Here is a 27,736-nt window from a genome sequence, read left to right on the forward strand (position 1 = left end):
AGGATTAGAAATAGAAGAAACCATAAACTCAAAATTTAGATTCAAACATACATCTCTTAATAGTAGCCTACACTGTGCAGAATAGTGAAACATGACATAGGGAAATAGACAAAGGGACAGTATAACTTGTGATGATGATCTGTCCCAAATATAATAATGAAAGGAAGAATTTGATTTCTAAACTTACAGTAAGAAAAATAAAATTAATTGTGAGTCAACAAACATTGATAACGTAATTCAAAAGATAAATGTTTTATTGTTATTATTATTATTACTACTACAATATTTGAAAGCATCAGAGTTTGTTTACAAAAAATAACTACTTACCAGTTAGTGGCGGTAATCCACTTTATGTATGCCAACAACAGCCCCCCCCCCCCCACCCCCCCCCCCCCCCCCCCCACACACACAAACACACAACCGCAGAAGAAGAAGAAGAACACTGGCAGGGAACAGAGAACACTGGGAACATAGGCCCCAGGGAACAAAGATATGGTCCCCTAATTAACAGCAACCTGATGACAAAGTCCATATGCCATAAAAAATCATATGCAATGTGATTTGCCTTTTTAGTATATAACAGCACGTTTACACGGTTACTAAGGAATGTTGTTTTACCAAAGGTTTTTCAATCACTTAAAAACTTGAATGACATTAAAGTAACATCAATTGGTCTAAATATTGCAGAGTTTTATTTATTTATTATTTTTATTTACAGTAAACTATTATCATCTAAGAGAAAGGCTAAATAATAATTTGCAGATGCACGCCACACAAACCCCTGTCGAAGACCCCAATACTGTAAATAACAACTACAGCATCATTTTACACATTTATAGTATTTTGAGCAAATGTTATGTACTAAGTATGAGATCAGTCAAACTGCAGTTTGGTTGAGTAGAATATTGACAAAACATATATTCACAGAAAATTTCACATACACACACAATATTATCAATCACATCCATTATAAAGCAACACAAATAATTCAAGAAGTCCCACATTGCTAAAGCATCAATACCGTTATATAGCAGTAGCAGTCATGCACAGCACACACAGGTCATGACAGAAAAAAAAAGCAAATCACAAGATGTAATATTTATCATAGCTTAATAATACGATTTTTGCAAAACAATTAATGCACTTTTTATTTATTTATTTATTTTTTACAATTCTATCCAATATCCATAAGCTGATAATTAATTTTTATGTCATGGTTGATAAAGCCAATAAATAGCCCACATAAAAATAATTTACTAATTAAATGATTTACTAATTTGTCTGAATATTTGAAAAAAATAAACAAACAAACAAACAAGCGAAAAAAACACTACAAGCTAAAATAAATTATTTTAAATGATTCAAGTTATTTTTGGCATGAGAATATAATATATTAAAGTACAAAGGTTACATGTAAAGTGTTATTAAATTATCAATGTTTTTAAAGTGTTTTCTAAATTTACAAACAAAGGAATTGACCATGTACAATTAAATATCCAATAATAGCCGATATAAGCATACACACAATTTTTAATTTAGTTTTTATGTGCATTTAATAAGACGCCAGTTGTTTCCGACTGAAAATCAAATATGTCGTTTAAAAAAACTATTCTATTCTATTCTATTCTATTCTATTCTATTCTATTCTATTCTATTCTATTCTATTCTGCGTAGGAATGAGACTTTTACTGTAAAATTTCTCCACTCTGAGCTTTGATGCGTCTTTCACGTTTCGTAGCAGTTTGCAAAACAATCGAAGTAAGATGGCGCTGTGTGGCGGGGCGGACACAGGCTCCCACAGCATGGATAAGAGCATTACACTCCCCCCAGATGAAATTTTCCGCAATTTAGAGAACGCCAAGAGGTTCGCTATAGATATAGGTATTATCAGATGCCAACTTGCACCCTTGTTCTTTTCTCGATCGCATTACAGTCACTTGTGGAGTTTGGACGTGTCAGAGTTTGTTGGGCAGGGCTGCGTAAAACCTGTTAGCGCGTGCTGCTAATCTGACTGTTCAATGCATGCTAGGAACAACAACACTAACATTATTATTTTTGAAGACTTTGAGGCTATATGTTCAAATAATGTTCATTTTACAAATAGAGCGGAACGAGGACAGGTTTATTTGTACTACTGGGCTTCAAGTGGAAACATGTCATATTTTAATGGACCTAAACAACCTGATGTAATATGTTAATAACAGAATAATAATCGTATAAGAGAAGGTTAATTGTATATCATCTTAGAATAAATAAATAATTTGCCTAATCTTACCTGACAGGTGGCTCTTTGACAAAACTGGCGTATTATTCCACTGTTCAGCATAAAGTTGCCAAAGTCAGGTCGTTTGATCATTCAGCGAAGGTAAGCTTGCAGGTAAGTTTTTTTTTCTTTTCCCTTTACACATAACATTAGGGGCCTTTTTTGGAGACAAGGGAGGCAGTGTCAGAAAATCTGATGAGAAAATCATCTACTGTACAAAAAGTAAAACAAAACAAATATTACTTCTTGTTAGATTTAAAGGGTTAGTTTACCCAAATATGAAAATTCTGTCATAATTACTCACCCTCGTGTCATTTCAAACACGTAAGACCTTCGTTCATCTTCGGTACACAAATTAAGATTTTTTTTGATGGAATCTGGAGCTGTCTGACCCTTCATAGACAGCAGTGCAACTGAAATATTCCCAAGTCCAGAAACGTAGCAAGGAGATCTGTGAATTAATCCATGTCACATCAATGGTTCATCTGCAATTATACGAAGCTACGAGAATTCACAGATCTCCTTGCTACGTTTCTGGACTTGGGAATATTTCAGTTACGGGTTTGACATGAGGGTGAGTAATTAATGACAGAATTTTCATATTTGGGTGAACTAACCCTTTAAAGGGGTCCTATTATGCTTTTATTATATATATATATATATATATATATATATATATATATATATATATATATATATATATATATATATATATTGTTTTTTTTTTTATACACATTTTCAACTTCCTTTAGTGCAGATAATGTTGCTGTTTTTGCATGAAAAAGATCTGCAAAGTTAAAAAGCACAGAGTCCACCCCAAAGGGAGTTTCTGTGCCTGTCCCAATATTTACACTTGCAGTCTTGACCACTTGAGAGGGCGTACACACGACTTACTGAAAGTAAGCGTAGACTGTCCTGGTCTAAAAAATGGCAAAGCTCAGTGCCCTTAATGCACACAAAATCTCTAATACCTCTTCAGAGTTTTATCGTGTCATTCCTCATGTTCAGGAGCTCACAAGCCCCAAAATCGTGAAATGCAAAGGAAAACTTTGCAGTGTAATTAATTTAATTAGATATCACATATAATTTATGTAAATTGTAAAGTGTTGCACATTTTATTACCATAAAGATGTTTATGTGTATTATGTAAAATATTTGCAACTGCTTTTTATCACTTGACTAGAAGACCACAATTAAACTGGGTCATTCAAAGGGACTATTGAACAGAAATTTAGATGTTTATTTTAAAGTGCAATTTATTACATGTACAAAATGTGTAAATAAAGCTCTGTGAAAACTTTGCTTGCATAATTACAAAACTATATTGTAAAATATATTATAAGTGTGTCCCATTGGTTAATAACAAGTCCTACACACACTTGCGGTCTTCACACCCACTTGAACACTTTGGCCAAATACAGGAAATGCATCATGCAAGTATGTACATTATGTACATTTGTATTATGCATTTCTTAACAGAATATCTCACATTAAAAAATAAAAGAGCATAGTGGTCATTTATTGTTATAGAGGTGTATGGCATATGGTCCCAGTCTTTCAAGTTGGTGCAGGATGTATTGCAGTCCCTTTTGACTGCACAGCAGTCAATGAATTCATGGTCATTTGGTTTCCCAAAGAACAGTGAAGAGTTCATAAATAATACATTTTATTAAATAATAAAAGGTTTCATGGATGTTAAATGAATGTCTATATTTTGTTATTAGAGTGGAGTTTGCTTTGTAATTGCTCTCATCTGAAGCATGTTTTGGAAATTACTGTGTATATAAAAATGATCAAAACTCTCTTACAGTTAACATTCTTGTTTAAATATACATATGCAGAACTTTTTATTAAGATTCTTTGCATTAATAATCATTAAAACATTCGTTTTGTAATTATTTAATTGTATAATTTTTCATTTTACGTGTTTCTAGGAAACAGATGGTGACCCCCTTTATGAGATATCTGTACAGGAAGAGATCACTGCCCGTCTTCACTTTATCAAGTTTGAGAATGCTTACATTGAAACCTGCCTAGATTTCATTAAGGACCACCTGGTCAACACAGAAACCAAAGTCATCAAAGCAACTGGTGGAGGGGCACACAAGTTCAAGGACCTGATAGAGAAAAAGTTAAAGCTAAAGTAAGTGAAATTTTAAAGCTTACTGAGAATGATACAGATATGCTTGGAGTTCAAGGATTTGTTTTAGATTGTTGTAATGTGATTAAATCTATGTATTTTTGTGTTCTGTTAGAGTGGACAAAGAGGATGAAATGACTTGTCTGATCAAAGGATGCAACTTCGTTCTGAAGAATATCCCCCATGAGGCTTTTGTGTATGCCAAACATGCTGATTCTGAATTTCGGTTCCAGCATACACATCCAGACATCTTCCCCTACCTGCTTATAAATATTGGCTCTGGAGTCTCAATAGTAAAGGTATAGTTGTACTGCACTGGATCTACATGGCATAGTGACATTATACACACAAAACAAAACAAAAATCCTGAGTTTGCTGACTTTCTAAAGGGAGCACCCATATCCTTTTTTTGAGTTGAAGCAGAGGACAAATTTGAGCGTATTGGAGGCAGTTCTATAGGTGGTGGGACTTTTTGGGGTCTTGGAGCTTTACTTACAAAAACCAAGGTGGTTTGTTTTGTGAAGTATTACTTGGAATTTCTAAATTTCTGTTTTTTCTTAAAATGTTTTACTCATTTATTATTTGTTTTTATTATCCCTACCCATTCTCTGTCTTAGAGGTTTGATGAACTTTTGCAGTTAGCATCCAAAGGACAACACACAAATGTGGATATGCTCGTGAAAGACATCTATGGAGGTGCTTACGGGTCCCTGGGTTTAACTGGCGACCTCATTGCAAGTAGCTTTGGGAAATCAGCCACCACAGACAAAGGTAAAGCGGAAGAAAAAATATAAAGTGGTTTGATTTTAAACAAGCCAGTTTGTTATATGGCCTGTTTTCTTCACCCAGGAAGAGTCATTTGACCCTTCAACTAGTTTGCAGTGTTATTAATGTAAAATGAAGCCAAAGGTCTTTGGTTTCGCAAAGGCATACATGAGGAAAGTGAAACAGAGAGTTTTTAACACTTTTTATGGTCTATAGTAACACTTGCACCATTTTGCACCATGAATTCGATTGAATAGTTTACATGGCAGATTTCACTTACTTGGGTTATTTTGTTGCATATTGCTTAGAGTTCTCCAAAGAAGACATGGCAAAGAGCCTACTGCACATGATAAGCAATGACATTGGACAGCTTGCCTGCCTCTACGCCAAACTGCATAACCTTACCAGAGTCTATTTTGGAGGATTTTTCATTCGAGGACATCCCGTTACCATGCACACCATCACCTATAGCATCAATTTCTTCACTAAGGTCTCCAACCTTTTTTTCATAATCATAGTTTGTGTAATACTGTATCAATAATGATTACATGAGTGTTTGATAAAACGATTAATGTTGTCAAATTCTGTAAAATATTTTTAATCTCAGGATAAAAAAAACTTATATTGCTGTGTTATGTGAGCATTTTGGATAAAGAATTGTGTTTATTTGTAGGGGGAGGTTCAGGCTTTATTTCTAAGACATGAAGGATATCTTGGTGCTATCGGGGCCTTTTTGAAGGGGGCAGAAGAAGACAGTAAGCTATTGCTGTGTACACAATCAAACAGTTTGATATTTGCTGCAGTGCGTGTGGTTTGTTTTACCTACTTGTTTCTTTGTGTTAGATCCTAACCAGTACAGCTGGGGAGAGAACTATGCTGGCAGCTCTGGTCTCATGAGTGTATCTCCAGAGTTGAATCCTATTCAACGGGCTCGTAGTGGAACGGTAAATTGCACAAAGAAGAGGCTTAGAGTAAATTTGCTATTGCAGTGTTTCAACTTTTTTTGAAAGACAAAGTAGATTGTAGTTGGAGTTGAATTTTAAATGCACTATATTTATGGATATGGCCAATTGAGATGCATGCTACTTATCTTTCATGACCTATTTTATCTTCTCATAATGTTCTTATTTCATCTCTTTTCTTTTTTCTTTTCTTTTCCACTTCTCCATCTGTCCATTTGTTCATCCATTCATCCATCTTCTCTATCTATTCCCTAATATTTTCCCTTCAGTTTCCAGTAAGTACATTTCTATCCAGGCTTTTCTTGTGCTTTTCTCTGCTTGCTCTTTCCTTTCAAAAAAAAAGAAAAAGAAAAAGACATCACTAGTAGCGTTTTCTGAAGGTTTAGTTTTTTTACCATTATGAATATATGTGGTGTTGCCATGGATATTATTCAGTGTGATGCACTTATTTATCATGAGTGTAAAAGGTGCAAATTATCTAGTTGTAGATGAGTACTCACTGTCTGGTGCGTTTGACAGTTGCTGTTGAGAGAAATGTGAAAATTTGTCATAAAGGTGCCATTTTGATTGCACTATAGGGGCCGTTTAGATCGAAAACGTTCCACTGTTTACTTGTTTTCCAATTCAAACATGCGCTAAACAGACATTTTTAACTATAACACTCTTGTCATTGTTTTTTCACATGAGTGCCACATAAAGACGGTGTGTCAAGTTAAAAGAAGTTCAGCTCTTAAAGATGTGTCTCAAGACACTGCCTTCTTTTCCAATCAGCAGCACTGTTTTTCTGCAGGTGGATACTGTTGCATCTGTGTGAATGGCCCTTTAGGGCTATAGCTGCAGAGATGACGTGTTTTCGTAGGCCAAAACCCATGCATGAGTCAGCATATTAGGACTTCTGGTTCCATGGTCCCAAGGTCAACATGTTTTATGAATGCATTTTTGATTAAATGCTTGAAATAAGATCTGTGGTTAAAACAATCTCAGTATGTATATATATATATATATATATATATATATATATAATATATATATATATATTATAGTATATATATATATATATATATATATATATATATAATTTTTTTTTTCAATGGCATAATATACATCAGAATTACCCACTATGAATGATAAACCTTTTGGGTTGAAACAGGTTGTCTGTGACTTACTTGTCAATACAACCAACAGGAAAACTCGTGAATTTATTAGTCAATTTTCTATGCCTCATTGTGTTTATAATCACGCTTTTCCAGACCCTTCTAACTCAAATGGTGATTGTAATTAGGCATTCAGAAGTTCATTTGTGAAGATTACCATTATGGACAAAATGTTTAAGATTCATAAATGTCTGTGGTTATGCATGTAGATTCAAGATTTTATTTGTCACGTTCAAGTTATATGACATACAACAAGCAGTGAAATGTAGGTCTGGCATACTCTTTTTAGACTGCAAAAAAATAAGAGAAAAATTAAATACAAATAATGAAATATATGAAAAAATAATAAGAAGAAAAATAAGAAAATTAAATATACACAATATATTAAACTACTACACAGATGATGTGTAGAGATGCTACACAAAAACTGCTACACAGATGATGTGCAGAGATGTAAACAATGTGCAGTGAGGATGAGTTGCAAAACTATCTTATCTCAAAAAAGTGCAGTGTGGACAGAGTTATTGGGTAACCCTACGCTACCAGAGTCTCTAAAGTGCAGTGTGGTTAATGTCCATGTTTAGTAGTCTGATAGTGTGATTAGTCCAGGTCAGGTCCTCGGAAATGTGTACACCAAGGTATTTGAAGCTGCTCACTTTCTCCACTGAGGTCCCGTTAATGATGAGTGGGGTGTAGATCCGCTGCTGCCTCCTCCTGAAGTCCACAACCAGCTCCTTGGTTTTGCTGACATTCAGAAAGAGACAGTTTGTTTGGCATCATGATGTCAGACTTTCTTCCTCATCAGTGTAGGCAGCCTCATTGTTGGAGATGAGGCCCATGACCACTGTATCATCCGCAAACTTGATGACAAAAGTGGAGGTGTGAGAGGACACACAGTCATATGTGTACAGGGAGTTGAGCAGCGGGCTCAAAACACATCTTTGTGGGGCTCCTGTACTCGGGGTGATGATGTTGGAGGTGGTCTGACCCACCCTCACTACCTGAGGTCTGCATGATAGAAAATCAAGAACCCAGTCACAGAGTGGGGCATTCAGTCCAAGGTTTCTGAGCTTGGAGACCAGATTATGGGGGACTAGTGTTGAAGGCTGAGCTATAATCTATAAACAGCAGCTTCACATAATTCCCTTTATTGCTGTTGGTGTGGGTGAGAGTGGCATGCAGGAGATGGGAGATAGCATCCTCAGTAGACCTATTAGGGGGGATAGGCGAAGTGGAGTGGGTCAATGTTGTTAGGGATAGAGGAGCAGATGGTGTTCTTGATAAGCCTCTCAAAAACCTTCATAATTGGTGATGTGAGTGCCACTGGTCGATGGTCATTTAGGCAAGATGGATTGTTGTTTTTTGGTACAGGAACGATGATACATTTTTTAAAGCATGTAGGGACAAATGACTGTGCAAGAGACTCGTTAAAGATAGATGTAAACAATCCAGCCAGTTGATCGGCTCATGATCTCAATGCAGGACCCAAAATTCCGTCTGGGCCAGCTGCATTTTCTGATGTTCACACGCTTCAGAGCTCGATGAACCTCATCCTCCGATACAGTGATTGCGCACGCATCACTGACGCAGCTGTTCTTTTCCTCTGTGCACATCGGCAGACTGTTGATATCGCCGGAGCGGTTTGCTTCGAAACGTTGGAAGCTAGTTGGAAATGAGACTCCACTCGTTCTCTGTACTGTTGTTTAGCGGTTCTCACAGCGCGTCAGAGAGTGTAACATGCAGTTTTGTATCCGCTCATGTCTCCCGACCATGGCTTCTGGTTCGAGAAAGTTTTAATTGTTATGGTTTGTGTTAACTCCTCAACCAGCATGCTGACAAAGCTGACAGCTACATCCACAAGCTTACTGACGTCATTGGAACTAGACCTAAACATGTCCCAGTCCACGTCATCGAGTGTGTCCTGTAACGCTGCTTCTGATTGGGTGGACCAGCGTTTCACCACCCGCCTCTCTGGAGCTGCCTGCACAAGCTTTTGTTTGTATTCCGGTATGAGGAAGATGGTGGTATGGTCAGATTTTCCAAAACCCAGTAGTGAGCTAGCTTTATAGCCATTCCTGAATTGAGAATAGCAGTGATCCAATGTATTCCTCCCTCTGGTTGGACAGGAAATGTGCTGGTAAAAGTTTGCCATTACATGTCTAAGACTGGCTTTATTAAAGTCCCCACTTACAATGATGGCAGCGTCTGGGTGGTTGTTTAAGCAGACACTAAGCACATCATGGAGTTTAGACAGGGCCATCTCCGTGTCTGCTTGAGGTAGAATGTAAACAGCCGTGGCGATGACCGCTGTAAGATCACGAGGCAAATAGAACGGGCGGCACATGATCGTTAGATGCTCCAGATGAGGCGAACAGGAACATGACAGTAGTGTTGTCGCGGAACCAATACCAGTGAAATCCACGGTTCTCTGTACCAATTTCGGTACCAAAGCAAAACACAAAAACATGGCAATTAAAACGTTTGACTATACTGTCATTTAATCCAAACTGTGTACATATTTTTAAAGGGATTTTGAATTTTAAAGCCAAGAATAATAACTAAGTTAGCTTAAAAAAAAGCCCAGAACTGCTTTTTTTTACTGATATGACACAAACAATGTTAATTTGTACATTCTCTAACACGTATATTTTAGATTCACAATTCATTAAAAAGACTCTGGTGTGTAAAAATAGTAAATATCATCATGACATCCAGTTTTTTACCCTAATATAAGTTATAGGAGCATTAAATAGTTAATAAAGAAACTTAATTCTAATGCTCATTATATTATCGTTAGCCGCACTTATGCTAACGATTAACTACTCTAATAACAGCGTTCATTTCAATCCGACATTCAAATTTAAATATTTCATAGTATTTAATACAGAAGTGGTGTTTCCCACAGCAGCATATGCAAATTCATTCTCTGCCAGCAGGAGGTGCTTGTAGAGCACGCAATAGAGAGAGGTTTCCCCAGTAACGGCTGTAATCAAATAAGCACTAAGCCTGCACTCACAAATGCTGCTCAGGCATTACAGGCAAGATGATATCCATAATTTTCTGAAGACAGTCGCTTTGGTGTGTTTCCTCCTTTTGAGGTCGCCTCATCTCAGTGCTTTTATGAAGACAGTGCATCTGCGCACCTTTTGGATAGCACACCAATAACTGGGTTGACCAGGTACTCGGTACCACCGGTACTTAAAAAAAACTGGTACTGTAACATTTTAGTTTTTTTAATACCAACTTGGTACCGAAGAACCAGGTCTTTTGACAACACTACGCGACTGAGTGGTAATGTTCCTGGGGTCACACCATTTGTTGTTGACCATGAAACAAAGCCTGCCACCTCTGGTTTTGCCAGCCTCGGCAGTCCTGTCCATTCGAAGAACAGAGAAGCAATCAGACGATGTTACAGCTTCGTCCAGTACCGAGGGGGTCAGCCATGTTTCTGATAAGCAGATTATGATGCAGTCCCTTATGTCCTGATAGAATCTTATCTTGGTTCTGAGATCATCCATCTTGTTCTCAAACGACTGGACGTTGGCTAGCAGGATACTGGGTAAAGGTGGACTGTGCGCTCTGGTCCTCAATCTATTGTGAACCCCAGCGCATTTCCCTCTGTGTTTTCGGTTTCGTAGCCTCGGAGGAGCCCTCTCATAGTCATTGTTCTCATCCTTCGTGTGGAGAATCTCAGGTAGCCAACTTGGATTGTTGGGTAAAATGTCATAAAACAGGAGCGAAAACTGGTTTCTGATGATTAAAAGTGTTCTGCTGTCATGTGTGAACAGTACCAATGTTATGCGTGCAAAAGGTGAGAGTAATTGTAAGTAAAAAATTAAACAAAAACACAGTCTAAGCGGAGTGAGCAGGACAGCGTCCGAATGCGGCGGCACCATCTTGAAACATCATGTAACCATGGTTTCCCGAGAGGGAACGAGTGTCCTCTAGTGGACACTATGGGAACTGCCGCCAGCATGGGAAATAACTCCAATCCAATTGGTCCATGTAGCCTGTTACATCACAGGTGGGCACCCGGAAGTATAAGTGGGTGCCTACTTAACACGTCACTAATTTGGTTGTCTGAAAGTGACGTGAAAATAGGTAAGCCCTAGGCATGGTGAGGAGATGCAGTGTCTCATTCCTTCTCAGGGTACCGTGGTTACATGTGTAACCTGAGACATTTCTCTTCTAGGGAACTCATACTGCATCCTCTAGTGGACACTATGGGAAAAGGAATGCCCACTCAGCCATGCCGTGGCCATAGACTGTATAAAAACATGGACATCACCCGTAGTTTTCTGAAGAGCATTTTTGTGGCTCAAAGTGGGTGGAGCAGGCTGTCACCATCTTGGCAGCAAGTCACAGCGCGTCACTCCTGGATAATCGTAAATGGGCAAAAAGGCCGGAGCTGGTTGCTGAAGGCATGCCCACCTAGCTCAACGGCAGTGTCAGCAACGGCAATCCACCTGTCACTCAAGTGGCCACACCCTTAATTATGGAGAACTTTAAAGGGTTAGTTCACCCAAATATTAAAATTATGTCATTAAGGACTCACCCTCATGTCGTTCCAAACCCGTAAGACCTCCGTTCATCTTCGGAACACAGTTTAAGATATTTTAGATTTAGTCCGAGAGCATACATTTTGGTCCAAAAATAACAAAAATGACGACTTTATTCATCATTGTCTTCTCTTCTGGGTCTGTTTTGAGTGCGACTGCTTTGACTGTTGAAGTATGACACTGCTGACGTGTTTTCTGGCGCGCCCAATAACAAAGAAAACACGTCAGCAAAACACGTCAGCGTCATATGTCAACAGCGCCACTGAACTAAAATAAAAGCAGCTGGGGAGAGTTTAATACATCTGTGGATTCATCTAACTGTAAAGCATATTTCCCTTTCTTCACTCTGTCCACCAGCTGACACTTTATGTCCTGGGCCATGTCGGAGATGTGTCGGGCAGTAGTCCCGTTAGACAGAAGCACTGCTTCTAGGTCACGGGCCAGTTTATCCCCAGGCATAGCCCGACTTATAGCTATAGCTCTGGGTTTGATAAGGGTTTCCCTGATCATGTGTGGCTTTTTTGCCTGTGCAATTAAATATGACACCTCATATGACACCTGTAGATCTTTGGCAGGGATTGTTGTCTGTTTAGTCAGGACTTCCTTTTGGCCTTGCAACTCTCGCTCCTTTCATTGGAAAAAATCTACTGGTTTAGCAGCAAGAGAGGGGTGCTTGATTTTCAAGTGCCGTATCATTTTTTACAGGCTTTAGGCTTTCATGTGCAAACACTTCAGTACACACTACACATTGGGGATGTTGTACTTTGTTGACGATGACGCATGTGAATCCATACTGAATAAATTCATCTCTATACTTTCGACACTTGGAGAAAGGCTGATGGATGTCCTTTTTAAGCACATGCCAGGCTCTTTCCATACCTGAGTTCGATGGCTTTTCTAAAGGTGGTGCTTCTCCACTCTCCTCCACTGGCTTCTCTGCTGGCCTCCCAGCATTGTCTTTGGTCGATATTGACCAACGTTTCATATTGAAAAAAATTGGTTAATATACTAAGCTTAAAGCCCAAAAATGACCTACGTGCACGTCATAATATTTAACATGGTGTAAATTGACCTGCTGCAAATGATGCTGTTGCTAATATGTCGTTACTCTGTCGTAATCACCTCAGGAGTCACGGTTGAGAAAAATTGAAAGGCTTTTTTTTATTTGGATGGCTTTTATTTTTAATTTAACTACTATTTTTAGTATTTTTACCATTATGGATAAAATGTGCTATTTCTAATCGTTAATTTTTTTTTTTCTTCTGGAAATCATCATGGGTGGGTCGCGACCCCCACTTTGGAAACCACTGATCTAGATCTCTAGGCAAGTCTGCTAGGAAAGCTTGTAACACAGCCATTGTGTACAGGCGTCTGCCTTTCACATGACCAGACTTAAACAAAAATCTTAGTAGTGCATGCCAATACCTCTTAACATTTCCCCGTATGCGGGACTGGAGCTAGGTTGGAAAGATTCAGTGCTCACAATTTCATCTCCATCTCCATCGCCAACCACATCCACGTCCTAACTTTCACCAGATGAGCCCAATGTATCACTATCCACGGAATCAGATGACCCAAGAGAAAAAGTATCTGAATCCCATCAAGTCCCTGAGCTCACAGCGGAAGCTTCCGAAACCCTTCTCAAACTTTTCTTCAAGCCCAACCTGCGAACCCCATGATCTGAGTCTATGCTGTCCACCACAGGAATTCAAAAATCAGGCAACCAGCTCAAACTCATTTACAGATCAAGCTGTATCACAGAAAACATTTTGGTGAAACCTTTGAACAGGTTTGATCTTGTCTTTATTACTTTTAATTTCATCTTACTTCTTGTGTGCCACCAACCGCCTGCCAGTTTCATTTAGACAAAACCTACGCTAATCCTTGCTTCCCTCTCCCACTCAATTCTCACCACTTGATGTGAAAAGTGGTACAGACACTTTATCTTCACTTTAACTTCCTGTCTAGACAATATCTGTCCTCTCTCCTGCAGGCCAGTGTGTACTAACCCGTCTAACCCCTGGTCATCCAATGTTCTCTGTGAACACTGGTCCAAACTCAGGGCTGCAGAGAGAAAATGAAGCAAATCAAAAGATCCAGCTGACCTGAGTATGTATCAGTCTCTGCTTTCATATTTTTCTGTCATGGTCCACACTGCCAAAACCTTTTATTTCCACAAGATTAACAGCGCTTCTGCCCCACTCCGCCCCCTCCTGCCAACTCTAAACAGCTGAAGATTTTGCTAATTTCTTCACATATAAATCTTTAACCATCAGTAGTTAGTTTTCAGCTCCACACACACAAGAACTCAGACCAGCTACATCCACAGCCTTCTCCTGCCCATTCATCCTACCACCTGCCCTCTAGGCCCTGTACCCTCACATCATATATAAGTCATTTCTCCTACACTTTTACCAGCATTTGCACACGTCAACACATCTCTCCATACAGGCAACTATATATTTTCAACCAGCTATCATCTTTCCTTTCAAAGAATAACCAGCTGGATAAGAACCAATCAGGTTTTAAAAGCAGCCATTCAACTGAGACTGCCTTGCTGTCGATTGCGAAAGCTGATTTCAAATGATCAGTTCTCATTCTGCTTTATCTATCTGCCACATTTCAAACTGTCAATCATAAGTCCCCTCATTCCACCCTCTCATCACTGGGCATCATAGAAACTCTACTTCACTGTTTTTCACAGGTAAATCCTGTCCCTCAGGTAGGTCTTTCAGGATTGCCTGCAGTATTCAAAGCACATCAGCTGGTCACAGGGGATCCTCATGGGTCAGTTCTCGGGCCCCTCCTCTTCTGCCTATACACTGCAGCACTGGGATCCATCATACAGGCACATGGTTTCTCGTACTATTGCTATGCTCTATTTTTCACTTCAACCAGATGGTTCAACGGTAGCTGTACAGATCTCAGACTGCCTAGTAGACATCTTGGATGAAAGAACATCACTTCCAGCTCAACCTGACAAAGACAGCGCTTCATGTTATCCCTGCCACTCTGATTGTACAGCTTAATTTCACCATCCAGCTAAGGTAGGTTCATCAAAAATAATCCCATCAAGTTCAGTCAGAAGTCTTGGGGTAATCTCTGATGACCATCTGACCTTCAAAGACCACATTGCAAAGACAGCACAATCGTGCAGGTTTGCATTGGACAACATCAGGAAGATCAGGCCCTTCTCAAAGGAGCATGCTGCACAACTTCTCATCTAGGCTCTTGCCATTTATAGGCTGGACTATTGTAATGCTCTTCTGGCTGGGCTTCCAACATGTACAGACAAACCACTACAGATGATTCAGAATGCAGTAGCATGGGTTTAAGCGAGCCCAAGAGTCTCACACTTCTCTTTATCTCTTTGCACTGGTTACTGGATGCAGCTCGCATCAAGTTCAAGACATTGATGCTTGCATACAGAACAGCCAAGGGTCCCGCAGCCTCCTATCTCCATCCACTCTATGAGGCTACATCCCCTCCAGAAGCCTGAGATCTGTAAATGAGGAATGCCTCATGGTACCATCACAGTGAGAAATCACAAAATCACTTTTCAGAACATTTTTGTTCACGGTTTCTTGCTGGTGGAATGATCTTCCCAATCCTCATCTGGAACACCCACAGCCGAAAACTCATCTCTTCTGTGAGCACCTTACTGCATCCTGCAAAAAAAAAAAAAAAAAAAGCTTACACTTTTCCTTAATTCCTCCCTGTTCTATCTTATAATTTTCTGAACAACATCAGATTTGTATTACTAGCACTTCTTGTGTTTATTGCCTCTTTACAATGAATCGCTTGTTTAATTTCTCATTTAATTATCATTTTGTATAAAAGCGTCTGCTAAGTGAATAAATGTAAATGTGTTTTGTTTTTGTCAAGGGAACCAGGGTTATAATAACTTCTGGGTTGGCCTACAAAAATTTGTTATCACTTCAGCATTCTAAATGAAAAAATCAATATTTATATCATCAGTGAACCCTTAAGTTAGATGTGTTTGCCTGATTTATTTTTTGAACCTCTTCTTAGTGTCAACAAATATCTGCTGAGGAATTATAGCCTTTCCTGTGCAGATGAATGCACAAATTGAAATTCAATGCATTGTTGGGTACTTACTCTTTATTCATTCCCTCCAGTTTGACATGTTGGAGATGGACCGTCTGGAGAGGCAGCTAGTCAACCTCCCCCTGCTGCAGGACGCAACCTCTTATATTCCAGACACGGTGGACCTGACTGAGGATGCATTGGCTCGGAGTACTGGCTCTACTGCTTTGAGGAGGCATTGGATGGGGTAAGGCCTCCAGGCTCAGTTTTTTTGTCTTTCTTTTTGAAACTTTGATTATTAATTTGCTATGATAACTTGTTATAAAATAAATATGTAAGTCTCACAACTCAGCATAAAGGCTGGTCAACTTTGCTGCTTGTTCTGACCAACAACCACCCACTGGGCCTTTCTGACTTGAATTTCCGTTAGTTCAAAAGTAGAAACAGGACAGAAATCACTTTCTGGTTGGGTATATGTTGATATGTAGATGTTTTGAGGTCACTAACCTGGCAAACTTTGTAAAATTGATTAGTTCTTTCACAGAATTGGTCATTATATAAGCTCAATACCTACCCACCTAACCATGATATGTGACTGTTATGTAACTTCAATGTAATATGATGACTAAATTTTTGTCATGGCAACAGAACTAGAGTAAGAAGCCATAGTACTGATTATAAACGAATTGTTAACAATGTATTGTTAAACTGACAGCTTAAACTGTTGTAGTTTAAGTTACGCACTAAATAGACACAGCTTTTCTGCACTTTTACTTTGCGCATCTCTGCTCTCTCATGCCACCAGAAATGGAACTGCTTTCAGCAGGTGTGCTTTCAATGCTGCTTTTTGGTAGAGATGAGGACTGTTTGAAAGTCTTTTTTGCATTAAAACTTTGATGTGCATCGTCTCAGTTTATAGCGTCAACATAACAAAAGATGTGATCACAAAACAATCAGAAAAAAGACATTACATGTAAAATTTTCAAATGTAAATTTCTCTAGTCACCAGTGGCAACCTCAGCATAAACTTAACTCCCAAATCAACATTTTTGGTCGCAGATGCGACTATTTTAGTTGCAGTCTGGAGCCCTGAAAATCTACTTCAGAATTGTAAAATGTATTAGGAGATGTTGAAATTAACACGCTCTAACTAGTTAGATCTTTAAATATTTTACAGAAAGGCCAAAGCATTGACATTATGTACATATGAATATATAGTGCATACTCTCACACTTTAATTGCTTCTATTCTAGAACACGTGATGATTATCTAATCAAAATATGGGCCAAAAAAAAAAAAAAATATTACAGGTATCATGTATCATCTAGTTGCAACCTTTGTGGTCTCTCTCTTGAAACCAACACGTAAGTGACTTAAACTGCAATTCATCGACTGGCCGCTAGAGACTGGCTCCAAAAGGGAGTCAATCCCATAATCCGCACTCAACCCATAAACAATACAAAAAAGTGAAAGTGAAAGTGACGTGACATTCAGCCAAGTATGGTGACCCATACTCAGAATTCGTGCTCTGCATTTAACCCATCCGTAGTGCACACACACAGAGCAGTGAACACACACACACACTGTGAACACACACCCGGAGCAGTGGGCAGCCATTTTATGCTGCGGCGCCCGGGGAGCAGTTGGGGGTTCGATGCCTTGCTCAAGGGCACCTAAGTCATGGTATTGAAGGTGGAAAGAGAACTGTACATGCACTCCCCCCACCCACAATTCCTGCCAGCCCGAGACTCGAACTCACAACCCTTCGATTGGGAGTCCGACTCTCTAACCATTAGGCCACGACTTCCCTGTGTTTATAAGATGGCCGACTTTACAGCAGAATTTTTTTTCCCCATCCATTTAAATTATATTAAGCCTTAAAGTTTTGTATAATTAAGGGTTTAGCCACTTGAGTGACAAATGGATTGCCGCTGCTGTCACCACTTCAAGTTCAATTCAAGTTCGGTGTTTAAAAAAAACAAAAACAAAGCAAAGCGTAAAGAAAAAGCGTGAGCTACATAAAGCTCTCTAAGTGAAGCATACAGACTTTATTAGAACTACAGAAAGACAAACATTTCACTGAAAAATGCACAATACACAATTTTACAGCCTAGGGTGAAGTCATTATGTACATTAACAACTATTTTGGACAAATATAATGTAATTTAATGAAAAACTGTGTGAATGGCGCTCTGTGCCACGGCAGGATTTCTGTCGGCTGCGTGAACACATCAGTTTGCTTTCTCACGTCACAGCTTTAAATCTGCAACTTCACTGGCTAACAAATGCATTAATGTGACCAGCTGGATATAAACTACTGCAAACAGATGATAACAATCATGACATTAATCATTTGCGGCAGGCTAGCACGTGTTTTGGTGTTGTGTAGTTAGAGGATAAGGTTAGAAGTGTCAGGTTTGCTGTACACTAGATTTCCACAACAAAACAAAGAAAAAAATAAGGAAATCGTGAATGTTCATGAGCTCATTTTGTATTTTAACAGGTGGTGAAGCGAGCCATAGCAAGCCAGAAAGACCAGCCAGAGGCTGTGGAAAGAGCAGAGAAGTTTCGTCAGAAATACCGTCATAAACTCCAGACTCTTCGGCATCAACCTTTGTAAGAGCAACCATGAACCTTCAGCCTCTGCCACAGCTCATTAAGGGTTCATTCTTCAGCTTGGACTGATATATCTGTCGTTTACTATTCATCAAGATCTTAGTAGATATTAGGATGTTTTATGAGTTAAAGTCTAGTGTGTGTGTGTGTGTGTGTGTGTGTGCTTGAGTGTTGCTGGATGAGTGTTTCTCACTTCTAATGTAGCTTGCCTCTCCTCTCATCTCTAGTGCTTATGGATCCCTGACCGTCAGAAGTCTTTTAGACACAAGAGAACACTGTTTAAACGAGTTCAACTTTCCTGATCCCTACTCTAAGGTTTACATTGAATCTTGAATCGTCCTTCACCTTGCCTGTGGTGCTTCAAAATACATCAGTTCCCCACAATCTCATATTTAAAATCTTGTAAACATGTTTTTTCTTTAATTAGATTGTTTCAGTCTCTATCTATATGCATGTGTGTGTGTCTGTTTTTCAGTGGATAAACCATGCAAGTGGCTGATCGAGTTCATCAGTTCTCAGTCTGATTCTCTGTTTGCCTGCAGATTAAGCAGAAGGAGAATGACATGGCCCTGAAATACTATCTGAAGGTGGTGAAGTCGGTAGAGGAACTGAGCTGGGAACAGAGACAGTTCAATTTGGTCAAAGGCCTCCTGGCTGGCAATGTTTTCGACTGGGGAGCCAAAGCCGTGTCAGAGTGAGTGTACTGACGAATGTGCAGGGAGATTTTATTATTTATTTATTTATTTTCACACACATCGGCTATATTCTTACCTGTAATTGTTCTTTAGTGTGCTTGAATCAGATCCAGAGTTTGGGTTTGAACAAGCAAAACAGCAATTACAAGGTGTGAAAACTTATTTTAAACTATTAAAAATTATATAATAATAATATATTATTTGTTCTATCTATATCTCATCTATATACATTTCTTATTCCCAGAGAGGCCATGGCTTGTGGATGCCTACAACCAGTGGATTGAGAGACTGAAGGTCAGATCTTAAATCGACAATGTCTTTAACAGGCCTCTCAAATGCTGTATTGAACTTTATAGTAAACTCTGTCCTAACCAGGTGTGATATGATAATATCTCTTCAATTTTAACCCTAAAAAGGGCAAGACCATAGAGACATTAGCAAATTAATGTATTGCTGTTTTGTATCTTATTAGGACACAAATAATACAAATCTTTGAATTTTTTTTAAACTTTACTTTTATTTTTGTTTTTAATATTTGGATACATCACCCCTTTGGGGGTATAAATTTAAAACAATGCTTGCTTGACAATGCACGTAGCTATATTTTCAAAACATTTTATTCTCTCGTAACTTACAGTAAACATTTGTTGTAATATTGTTAATAATTACAATCTACCTACTAATTTCAAACCTACTTTATCCTATTTGATACGTAAATTTCTAGGGTCTATAAATTATTAACATAAACAAAACTTTTCTGATACACCTGTTGTAAACAATCTACTTTGTGCCTCTGCCCTCTGATTGAAAGGGCTTTTTTATCAAGTGAAGTATTTTTGCTGTGAAATCTTTCATGATTTCATAATGAATATAAGAAAAACTTTTATATCGTTAGTAATAATTCAAGAAAAACATGTACTGGGCTGAACCAGCTTGGGTTTTCTTAATTATGCATTTATCTTTTTTTTTTATGATAATTGTTTTTGTTTTTTTTGTCGAATATGAAACAACAGGCTTTTCAGGAAGGTTTAGTTGTGTATTTTGCAATAATCATTGAATTGTGCATATGAGCCATAACAATCTGATGTATAAAATACAATATTAAACAAAAACACATTTTTGTTGAGTATCTTATATCATAGACACACATACATAAGTATACGTGTGTATATAAACATGCCTGAAAAAAAAACACGTGTATTGTTGACCTAAGACTATATTAAATACTGCTAACTAAATGATTAAATGATTGATAGTCTATAGAGACTATAGTCTATAGGCCAGGGGATCGGCAACCTACAGTGGCACACAGAGGGATAATCGCTGGCATGCGAGTAATAGGGAAAACTGCATAGTGACGTACATTTTGAGGTAATAACTTCTCATAGTCACACAGCCTGTTAGAAGCTATAAAAAAACTATTAAAGTGTGAGAATTAACTTGCGGTCTACGGATGTGGGCGCGACCCCTGCATATACTAGGCACTTCAGATCAAAGCCTCTGCGGTCCAACAGCGCTTGTCAACTGAGATTGCCAAACAAATCAAAGTAGGGGGGGTTTACTGTTCACAGAAGCAGTGCACGAAGCGTCAGTTTAACGCTAAAGAGAGCGAGGTAAGATGAAGCTGCAAATCATTTAATATAAGTCTTTTAACTATACGTTTTATGATAGAAATGTTAAATGACCAACAGCTGTATCCAGTGATGCAAACTACTTGATTTTTTTCTCAAATATGGCCACTTTGAGAGAGAGAGAGAGAGAGAGAGAGAGAGAGAGAGAGAGAGAGAGAGAGAGAGAGAGAGAGAGATGTGTAAATTGTCTGTGTAACTCTCTACAAACAATGAATCTGAGTTTAGTTACTTAAAAAACAGCGATTTTAACCCCCTTGTTGCTGAGAAATATAATGTAGCGATTCAGTATCGATTAATAAAAGTCGCATCGAATCGCTTACAAGTTTATCAGCCCCAGAATACATCAATTAAAACATCCCAAATCAAATTTTTGACTCTACTAATGCATAAGTGTGCGTGCGCATCAGTTAAAGCAGCGCATTAATGTAGAACGGTGTAGAACGGTGATTAAACTGAACGGTTTTAATGCATTGGCCTTGTCAAACACACGCACACACACACAAATACAGTGGTGTTCAGTATGGTCACACTGTAAGTACAAAAAAAAAAAAAAAAAACAGTTTATGAACAAATCAAATAGGCCTATTGTTTTTAATCGTATAATTTAAAAATGTGTATGTACAGAATGCAATTGGGGGGGGGGGGGGTTGGTTGGGTTTGGTGTTAGCACAGTGGTTAACCAGAAAAATTTAACATGTCATGGCGAAAAGGTTGCCGACCCCTGCTTTAGACCGTAGAGTCTATATGTAAAAATATATTTTTATAAAAAAAAAATTTACATGCAGATTATGCAAAATGTAAAAATTTAATTCATAAAATTTCAACATTAACATATAATAAGTTAACACTTATATAGTTCGGATTAGAGAACATTTAATTATGTGAAAAGATCATTAGACTATGTGGAAAAAGGTGCTGGACATTGAAATAGACACTGAATGATATTTACTGTATATTTAATATGTCAAATGTTTGTAAAGTCATGTTGCCTACACTAATGAACCTTTTATGCTTAAACCTGATTGAACCTGAAGTTTTTATACTTAATGTTTAGCTGCTTTTTTTGTTTTTTTGTTCTTTTTTAAAAATATATATTTTTTGCCTGTGGGATACCATAAAAATTAATACAATAACAAAAATTTACCTTTCTACCTTGATACCTTTACCTTTGATATTAGAATAGTGAATAAGAATTAAAGTTACATGTTGACTTGGAAATATGCAGACATTTTTTTATGGTGAATCATAATTTAGGAGCTCCATTGATCATGGCTTTTCATAGCGTGGTGCACTCACTAAACTAAATTCAGCTGTTCTGAACCTGAAAACTCAGAGTTTCCAGTCTCAGGGTAAGTAAACTCAGAGTTCAAGTTTCAGCTCTTGTTGAAACGAGCCCCAGATCTAAATATTCACAACAAACACCCTTTCAACATGAAATCAATAAATAAGACCTGCACTTCCACTGCCTCTCCCCACAGCCTCTCAAATGTTTGTATCCCCCAGGATACAGGATACGTCACCCCTTTTAGGGTTAATAAGCATTTTTGTCTGTAAAAACACAAACATCATTGGGTCTCATTCACACACAGTAATAGTAGTGTACTATAAAATCGGCACAGAAATTAAGATTAATCTAAAATCAAACCAAAAGTTATTCTAAATGTAATTTTTTTGTAAATTAAAAGTAGTTTTTAAGATAATCTGCATTATAGGTTGACCAATAATGGTTTTTACTGATACAAGTAGCTTAGGATAGAAAACAGTAACTGGTAACTGATTAACTGATCAATAGTTACTTTTAAGTAATATTATGAATTAAACCGTTTCACTTCATATAAAATTCTGAAAGTTATTACAAAATAAATAATAATTACTTGATAATAACAATAATGACACCTTGATAATGTTTTGTGATTATAATATAAAACATCTAAATAATAAAAAATATATATACTGCTGACACAGATTTTATTTCATGTTTGATGTATAAGAAAAGTAGAGTGAGAGAAAGGGATTAAAAATATTTAATTTTTAAAAATAATTAAATTTAAAAAAAAAAAATTTCTTTGTAGATAATAGAGAAATTATGGAGGAATTAAAAACAAATCAGATATCAGCATTGATTTTACTGATTAACTAAAAGTTAATCAGTAAAACCAATATATCATTATGCTTGTAATTTACCATCAACATTAAAATGATGGTCAGAGCAAATTCATGTGAATAAACTTTTTTGTCCAAGATCCTTTTAGGAGCACATAAATGTGTGAATTCTACGTTATTAGTAAACATGCCAGTTGTGTGGGTCGAATATTTTTTTTCTTTTTTCTTATGACTGTTATGTTCTTACTGACTGTATTGCTGTGCAGTATATTTATTTACTAATGTAAACAAAACAAATTGCTTGTTGAAAACTGGTTAGGACGGAGTGACACCAACTGGCTTGAAATTTGATAGTGGAGTTTGTAACTTTTTTAATGTGCATGTTTTGTCTAATGTCTACCCTGGCTGGTTTTTAAACATTACAAAAACCATATATTTTGCATCTGTTTCAAGATATTGTGCATACTATGAATTCAATATTTTGTCTGAAAGCATGTTAAACAATCTATGAAGTCTTCCTGGTCTTGATTGAAGGTGTACCTGCTGGCTTTCTTTTACAGGGTCCCCCTCATAAATGTGCATTATTTTTCGTAGATAATAGTGGAATAGACATTATTCTCGGGGTTTTCCCTTTCATTAGAGAACTTCTCATCAGAGGCACAGAGGTAAGTCAACAACAATACACAATTATTACAAATCAAATTATTGAGACTTTTCAGTGTGTTCTTAAAGTTTTAGTTACATATGCAATTATGTTGCCTTTTAGGTTGTTCTTGCCAGTAACTCAGGCCCTGCCCTCAATGATGTCACTAACAGTGAGCTGCAGATCCTAACGGAGAGAATAGCTGCCATGGACCCTGTCATTCAGTGAGTACGCACCCTCTTTACCAGGGGTGTTATAAAAGTGTATAGTCTCTCACCTATGTAGAATGTAAATGAGTATAGATAATGTCACATGACACGGAAGCATTTTTGCACATTAGTAGAAAGAATGAAATACAAATTATGTGATGTTGTATTGAAATGATCTTTGACAGTGACAACAGAACTATTCGTAACTGTTTTCAATTTCAATAAATGTTAATATTTTTTAACATTTTTATCAGTAATTGTACAGTGTACTGCAGTATATGGCTAAACCCTGTAAAGCCTGACATATAAAGTCAGTTGAGCCTTTAGACAAAAAAAATTAAAAAATTTTATATATATATATATATATATATATAATGTGTTTTTTGTTGAATATCATGCTGGTACATCAGGCTTTTATGGCTCATATAGTATGATTTAGGAAAATATGGAGCTCATACTCAAGGAAGTAAAACAACAACAAAAAACAAAAAAACGTAACTTTTTTTTTTTTTAAATCAGAGGATCAAACTGAACAACAATATGCAACAGGGTAGAAGGCCTTTGCAGCAAAGTTTGATCTGTTATGTTAATAATTAAGAGCCTTAGAATTTTGTGTATCAAATATGATACAGTAGGTTTTAAAGGGTTAAAGCTTATTAAAGGGGTTTCTTTGAAAAATAAATATTATGAACGAATACACCTTATTTTTTTACATCATACTGAAGTAACGGTAACAGCAGATCATATTTCCATTTTCCCTTTTTCAGTGCTGCACTCAAAGAGGACAGACTTGCTTTGGTGCAGAATGGTTCTAGTTCTCCTTGTTTGGACCTGAGGTATAATGTTTTCCCGCCATATTGGTATTTTCAATTGTTTGAGTGAAACAGAAAGCTAATGCTATGTGAGGTCCCTCTGCTTAAAACCATGGTTTCTCCCTTTGTTCTTCATTCTTCAGTCGCCTGGACAAAGTCCTGGCCACAGTCGTCAGAGAGCGTGGCACAGATCTGGTGATCATTGAAGGAATGGGTCGGGCCATCCACACAAACTACTACGCCATGCTCAGCTGCGAGAGCCTTAAACTAGCTGTCATAAAGAACTCCTGGCTGGCCGACCGTCTTGGAGGCAAGATCTTCAGTGTAGTCTTCAAATACGAGGTCCCTTCCAAAGCCCAAGGGCAACATTAGGGAAATTAAGAGGCTTTTAGGGGTAAAATTGCTAGCACTGAAAGGAAAAAGCACTCTTTCACTCTGTGCTTCTTCTTGAGATTGACATAATGATTGTATTTGGGGTTTTCTTTTGCTTTATTTTCTTTCTTTTTTCTTTTTTCTTTTTTTTAATCAAAATCAATAATAAGGGGGCAGTCGTGTGTGCCTGCTCTGAAATTGAATGTGCACGTCTGCTGTAACCTCCCTCATAACAATTGGATGACAGCTGTAGGGGCTTTTTCTTTTGATGAGATTGAATTTTATTGTTCTCAGACCAGATTCGGTTGCTGTTGGATAGATTGTTGAATTCAGGGTGGATTGGAATGACAAATATAACATTTATAAACAGTTTTCAAATTAAATTAGCCCTAGTAATGAGGTCTTACACTTTTCCCCTGCTGGATTTAACAGTATATTTAGGTGTATAAACCTCTGTTTATTAAATGTGGGTCTGTCTTTTGAAACACTGAAAGCATAGCAGATTTGTTTTTCATTGCAGACTCATTTAGAAGTATTTTTAAATGAGCATATATGTGTATTTTCATTTTTTTTTGATGAACAATCTGCTTTCAAATGAAGCTGGTATGGTTCTAATTTCACTCACTGCATTTGTTTCTGCCATACTGAATCATATCTCATACAGCTGGCATTGTCTTTTAATGACTAGCACCTCTGTTCCCATGACAACATTTCACAGTGACTTGATTTTGTGTTCTTCTAATACATTAGCAGTGGTGTCCCAACAGAAGTGAATAAGAAACAAAATAGAATGCTTGGCCTTTGGAATAACTGAGTAACAATATATGGGTTCTTGAGTTTGTTGTTCTTTTTTTGTTTTGTTTTGTTTTGTGTGGCCAATATTTGGATGTGATTTAAAAAAAGTGGTGTAGCTATTTGGACATACTCAAATATAAAGAGACAACAGGCAGTTTTTGTTATGGATTATGCATCCATTAACACTAGATGTCAGTATTGTATTATAATTAGTCCAAAACATTTACCTTTCTCGATGAAGGCAGATGTATTGTGACAGACACTGTTTTTATTGTTGTTATTATTTGTCAGGTGCTCAGTAGAAAAAAATGAGAGGGAACAGAGTCTGCAATGCCTGCTTCAGATATTGCACCATTATAATGTAATGCGTTTGTCTGATGCAGCTCTCACTTTTTACCATCTGTGGAAATCTTTGTAATCTAAAATCCATTTCAGGGTTCTACAGCACAGCATTGCCTCACTGTCACAGCTCTTTCTGATTGAGAGAGAGAGATAGAGATCGACAATTTGTGTGCGTGTTTATGTGAATAAGATGTAAAATGTACAAAAGTTAGTTTGTGGGTAGTAAGCGTTAAAGCACAGTATTTCAGGGCTCTGTTATGGAGTAATAAGCACGCTGATTGCTTTTTTCATTCTGATGGATTGGTTGGTTCTCACCATGTATCTTGTGTGTTCATGTGTGTGATCCAGAAAAACAAAATGTCCATACAGATTGATGGGATATTACGTATTTTCAGTATTTTAAGCGCAGTATGTACAACATCATTCTGACTAAAGGTTTTGGACTGATGGTCTAGATAGAATATTCAATTTCAGGAAGTCATTCATTTGGGTGGTAGCTTTGAAATGTGCTTATTCATAGACGTTGAGAAAACAATGATCTCTTTCAGACTAAAGCTGATTGTACAGTACTCATTTATTCGGCCAAGCTTACTTCACTAATGCATTCACTTTGTGAAACTTTGTAAAATCAGTTGTAAATATAACGTAAACTTGTACATCGAATGTACTGTTTATTTGCATATCTTAATGCATTCTCGGGATTTAAAAAAAAATATGCTCACTTGACAATCATATATAATTCTGTCAAATATATTTTACACTGTGTTCAGGTGTCTTTCATTTCTGCATTTGTATTACTTTTACAAAATGACCAATGACTTTTTTTTTAAGCACAGTTCAGTCACAGCTTTTTATAATAAACATTAAACAAGAAATTTAATCAACATAATTTGAGGTATTTCTAAATGCCACATATATTCTGTGAGGAAAAAATCTAGTAAGGATTTTATCTGTCATTCACAACAGGTGATTGGAGGGAAAAGTTAATCTATGCTATCATGCAATATATCTGAAATTATATGTTACTAGCAAAACATTTATCAAAAAAGAAGATATATATATATGTTTTGATGGCTGCCAGTAAATAAAGTTGCTTTTTTGTGTCCCAATGGTGTAATTTGGACACAAAAATGGTGTACAGTTGCTTTGACACAATCTGTATTGTTAAAAGCACTATATAAATAAAGGTGACTTGACTTGACTTGACTAATTACAACATCTACCAACAGTGGCTTGATGGACCAAGCCAACCAGCAAAAGCTTAACCTCTTGACCTGGACAGCCTCATGAATCACATGACGAGCCAAGTAATATTTATTTTAACTCGGTAAGACCTGAATAAGAACATTTCTAGAATGTACAAGTGTCATCATTTATTATTATTATTATTATTATTATTATTATTATTATTTAAACTGGGGGAACAGCATATTCTCATTGCAGTCTTTTGAGAAGTTTTTGTTTAGTATGTTTACTGCACATTGTATTTTTGAAATCTGCTGATAATGTGAAGCCGCAGGCAGAGGGGTCTCTTCAGACCCTTTGTGTTTAAACATTTCAACACATTATTATTATTATTATTATTATTATTATTTTTTTGGCTGTTTAGATAATTATTAGCTTGATTA

At 37.2% G+C, this 27,736-nt stretch overlaps 1 protein-coding gene across 1 annotated transcript; it reads left to right on the plus strand.

Annotated features, from left to right (window-relative positions):
- Window positions 1-1,724: 1,724 nt before the first annotated feature.
- LOC109063650 (4'-phosphopantetheine phosphatase-like) lies at window positions 1,725-27,309 on the plus strand. The gene is given in 21 exon segments (XM_042765954.1): window positions 1,725-1,881; window positions 2,283-2,377; window positions 4,198-4,406; window positions 4,519-4,702; window positions 4,817-4,909; window positions 5,021-5,174; window positions 5,477-5,658; window positions 5,842-5,923; window positions 6,012-6,112; window positions 6,400-6,405; window positions 15,983-16,097; window positions 16,100-16,137; window positions 18,394-18,506; window positions 18,734-18,821; window positions 19,049-19,200; window positions 19,295-19,350; window positions 19,446-19,495; window positions 23,496-23,600; window positions 23,702-23,802; window positions 24,555-24,623; window positions 24,743-27,309. Coding segments are annotated over 21 exon segments (2,340 nt in total). The 5' UTR covers window positions 1,725-1,763; the 3' UTR covers window positions 24,972-27,309.
- Window positions 27,310-27,736: the final 427 nt, after the last annotated feature.

The sequence above is a fragment of the Cyprinus carpio genome, chromosome A11 (genome assembly GCF_018340385.1).
Source record: "Cyprinus carpio isolate SPL01 chromosome A11, ASM1834038v1, whole genome shotgun sequence".
Classification (NCBI taxonomy): domain Eukaryota; kingdom Metazoa; phylum Chordata; class Actinopteri; order Cypriniformes; family Cyprinidae; genus Cyprinus; species Cyprinus carpio.